The sequence below is a fragment of the Galeopterus variegatus genome, unplaced genomic scaffold, assembly GCF_000696425.1.
Source record: "Galeopterus variegatus unplaced genomic scaffold, G_variegatus-3.0.2 Scaffold3192, whole genome shotgun sequence".
Lineage (NCBI taxonomy): Eukaryota > Metazoa > Chordata > Mammalia > Dermoptera > Cynocephalidae > Galeopterus > Galeopterus variegatus.
The window spans coordinates 333,265-336,706 of NW_007729303.1; the positions used below are offsets into that span (position 1 = coordinate 333,265).

Sequence of the window (3,442 nt, forward strand, 5' to 3'; positions counted from 1 at the left end):
CTCACTCCAACATGTGTACACTGTGTATTTATATATGGTAATCACACAATAGTGAGATATTAAAGATCTTTCCAGTTTACATTTCTGTAATGGCTACATTTAATGTATCATACACGGGGTATCTTGAAATTAATTTCAATCAAATAATTAAATTGGCCTTATGAGAAATAATCAAAGGACTACCACAGCAATTTTTTCTTATCTTTTATTCATAGGTTTTAATGATAATACTCTTATTGGGGCATGTTTTCATCCTAAAGGAAACGGGAATGTCTGAATCAATATTTTAACTCTATCACCACTTCAAGCCAAGACAAAAGTCCCTTGCAAACCATCAGAGATTGCTCTAAAGAGCAATACAAATGAGTAACTGTTTCATTTAAACCAAGAATTTATGCACTGGCCAGCCACAAATACATACATAAAAATAAACAATTTATTTAGAGCATAGGGACAAAATTATTAATAATTAACTACTTAAGACTTTCCCTTCTATCTCCTCCAAGGATAGATGCTTTGCCCTTAGGGCAGCTATTACACCCAGTCTTTTGTTTCCTGATTGGGATGGTAATAGGAAAGAGTAGGTTGGTTACCATATTTTGAATCAAACTGGTATTTTGCCACAAGAAGGCTCATTTTATTAAAAACAAGCAAACAAAAAAACCCAGGGTTGATCATAAGAAAAAGCAATCCTGACTCATAGGAAGGTCGGATAACTGGGCAGGACTGCTATAAAAGTTATCAAAAGTTGCTGTACAGATGTAAAAGTCTTCAAGGTTGCTGAACTAAAATACTCTTACACACTCATAAAGGTCCTGCATTCTACTATTTTTGCAGATGTAATTCAGGTAAGGACATCAAGGTGAAATCTTCTTGGATTAGGATGGGTCCTAAATCTAATGAATGGTGTCCTTATAAGAGACTGAAAAGGACACACAGAGACACAGGGACAAAGGTCATGTGAAGATGAGATCAAAGACTGGAGTTGTGCTGCCACAATGAAGGAAGATTAGAGCTACCAGAAGCTGGAAGAGGTAAGGAAGTATTTTTCCCTAAATCCTTTTGAGAGAGTGTGACCCTGCTAACACTTTGATTTCAAACTTCTGGCCTCCAGAACTTTGACTGTAAGAGAATAAATTTCTATTGTTTTAAACCAAAAAAAAAAAAAAAGCTATAGCATTAAAAAAAAAAAAAAGAATATTGCTATTTTATGATCCACTCAAATGACTGCATCAGATGGTCAAATACTGCAAAAACCCATCCCAGATTTTCCTAAAATCCATTATCAGAGAATTGTGATAACTACATGCAAAAGGGAAGCTGCACTGTTGTGCTAAATGCTTGCATAATCACAGTGATATAACACAAATGATGTTGTAATCCAATGCCATAATAATTCAAGTTAACATCTCACTCTTTGCTCTCACCCCCCAACCCCCATCTCCTCCCAATCTACTTAAAGGTACTAGAAAACAATCTCACTAGAAAACTTATCATCGCCATGTAGTTTTATAAAATATGATCAATGTTTTGGGAGACATGGCCTACAAGGAAAGTTGAAGATCAGGTTTTCCAAGCAGTTGTTTTACTAGACTGAACTGGTCTAACCCCAAACAACAGAAGTATTAAAAAAAAAAAAAAAAACCTATCAATATTTATTATGCCAAAGTCAACCATCCAGACAATTAAATAGTATATTTAATACAACAAAAATCTTTTATAAACACAATGTTTTATTTTAAAATTCTATCTTCTTAAAAATTAATCAGTCCTATCAATATTTATTATGCCAAAGTCAACCTTCCAGACAATTAAATAGTATATTTAATACAATAAAAATCTTTTATAAACACAATGTTTTATTTTAAAATTCTATCTTCTTAAAAATTAATCAGTAAGTGTCTTGGTAACCATACCAACAAATTTATTGTTACAAAGGCAAGCATAATTCAGTGACAAAAATATACATATAATTAAATCATGTTTTAATATGAAGAAGTAAAGAATTAAAATAGATTATTATTTCGATTTATTCAGAAATGATTCAAGTCAAACATTTCATTATCTATAGATTTATAACATTTTGTCCTCAACAGAATCAGAATGCTAAACAGAAAGCGATTCTGCACAATCATCCATAAAATGTACAAACATTCCTAATGCTTCCAGCTATTTCTGAAAAACTTAAAACAATGTCTAATACAATACCTAGTTGCTTCTAGTAGTCCTTAAGATTTTAGTTCTGTTCCTTGAATTATATTCCGAATCTTCTCAGCATCATTTTGCACAATTTTGTTGGATGGATCAATCTTAAGTGCAGCTTCATAATCCTGTAGGCCTATATTTATATAGCAATGATGATCAATAAAATAAATATTTTATAAGTACTTGTCTTACTTAGACAATATATTTCAAAAATAAAAATAACCACTAAGAACATGGTTCAGAATAAGTACTAGGTTATAAACCAGATTCTCATCTTCACACTTCTGATAGTGTCTCTATGAGATTACAGAATTTTTCAGTAATTTCAGGAATAATTATAATTTCATTCAGGGTTCAGTAAGAAGCACTTATTTGAAATTCTAGCACAAATAAGCTAACAGCCTAATCTCACTAAACTGTGAATAGACTCAATAAAATATATATGTGCAAAGGACATTTTTGTCACTTCAGTAAAAAAGTAATAAATGGCATCTTATTTAGAAATTCTCAATTTTTAAAAATAATTTTTTTAGACTCAGCCCATACTTTATTTATTTTTTAGTTTGTTTGTTTTGTTTTTGGTGGTTGGCCAGCACAGCGATCTGAACCCTTGACCCTGGTGTTATAACACTGTGCTCTAACCAACTGAGCTAACAGGGCCAGCACATCCATACTTTATATAATTCATAGACTGAGACATAGCATGTATTTTTTTCTATAGTTATCACATCTACACAGTCTTTGAGGAAAATTGGTTAAAAACGAAAGCAATATGAACTGCTTTTTAAAAATATGTAACTGAATCTCAATCTTTATCCAAAAAAAGCAGTAGGAATGTTATTTCTTTTGGTAGTAAGGAAACCTGATTTCTAGTTCCTCAAGTGCCATTGATTTGCTATGCCATTTTAGGCAAATCACTTAACTTCTCCAAGTGTTCTTTTTTTTTTTTTTTTTTTTTTTCCTTTTTGAGACCGGCCGCACCGCGCTCAGCCAGTGAGTGCTGTGAGTGCACCAGTCATCCCTATATAGGATCCGAACCCGCGACGGGAGCGCTGCCACACTCCCAGCGCCGCACCCTCCCGAATGCGCCACGGGCTCAGCCCCAAGTGTTCATTTTCTTGTCTTTAAAATGAGGGGTCCTTAGAGCTGGCCCGTGGCTCACTCAGGAGAGTGTGGTGCTGATAACACCAAGGCCACGGGTTCAGATCCCATATAGGGATGGCTGGTTAGCTCACTG

General features: G+C 33.8%; 1 protein-coding gene across 1 annotated transcript in view; it reads right to left on the minus strand.

The window, feature by feature from the left end:
- Positions 1–1,841: 1,841 nt before the first annotated feature.
- Positions 1,842–3,442, minus strand: part of DYX1C1 (dyslexia susceptibility 1 candidate 1) — a 69,072-nt gene continuing 67,471 nt past the window's right edge. The window contains exon 8 of the mRNA XM_008584270.1: positions 1,842–2,338. Coding sequence (XP_008582492.1) covers positions 2,255–2,338 — 84 coding nt within the window. The 3' untranslated portion in view covers positions 1,842–2,254. The remainder of the gene's footprint in view (positions 2,339–3,442) is intronic.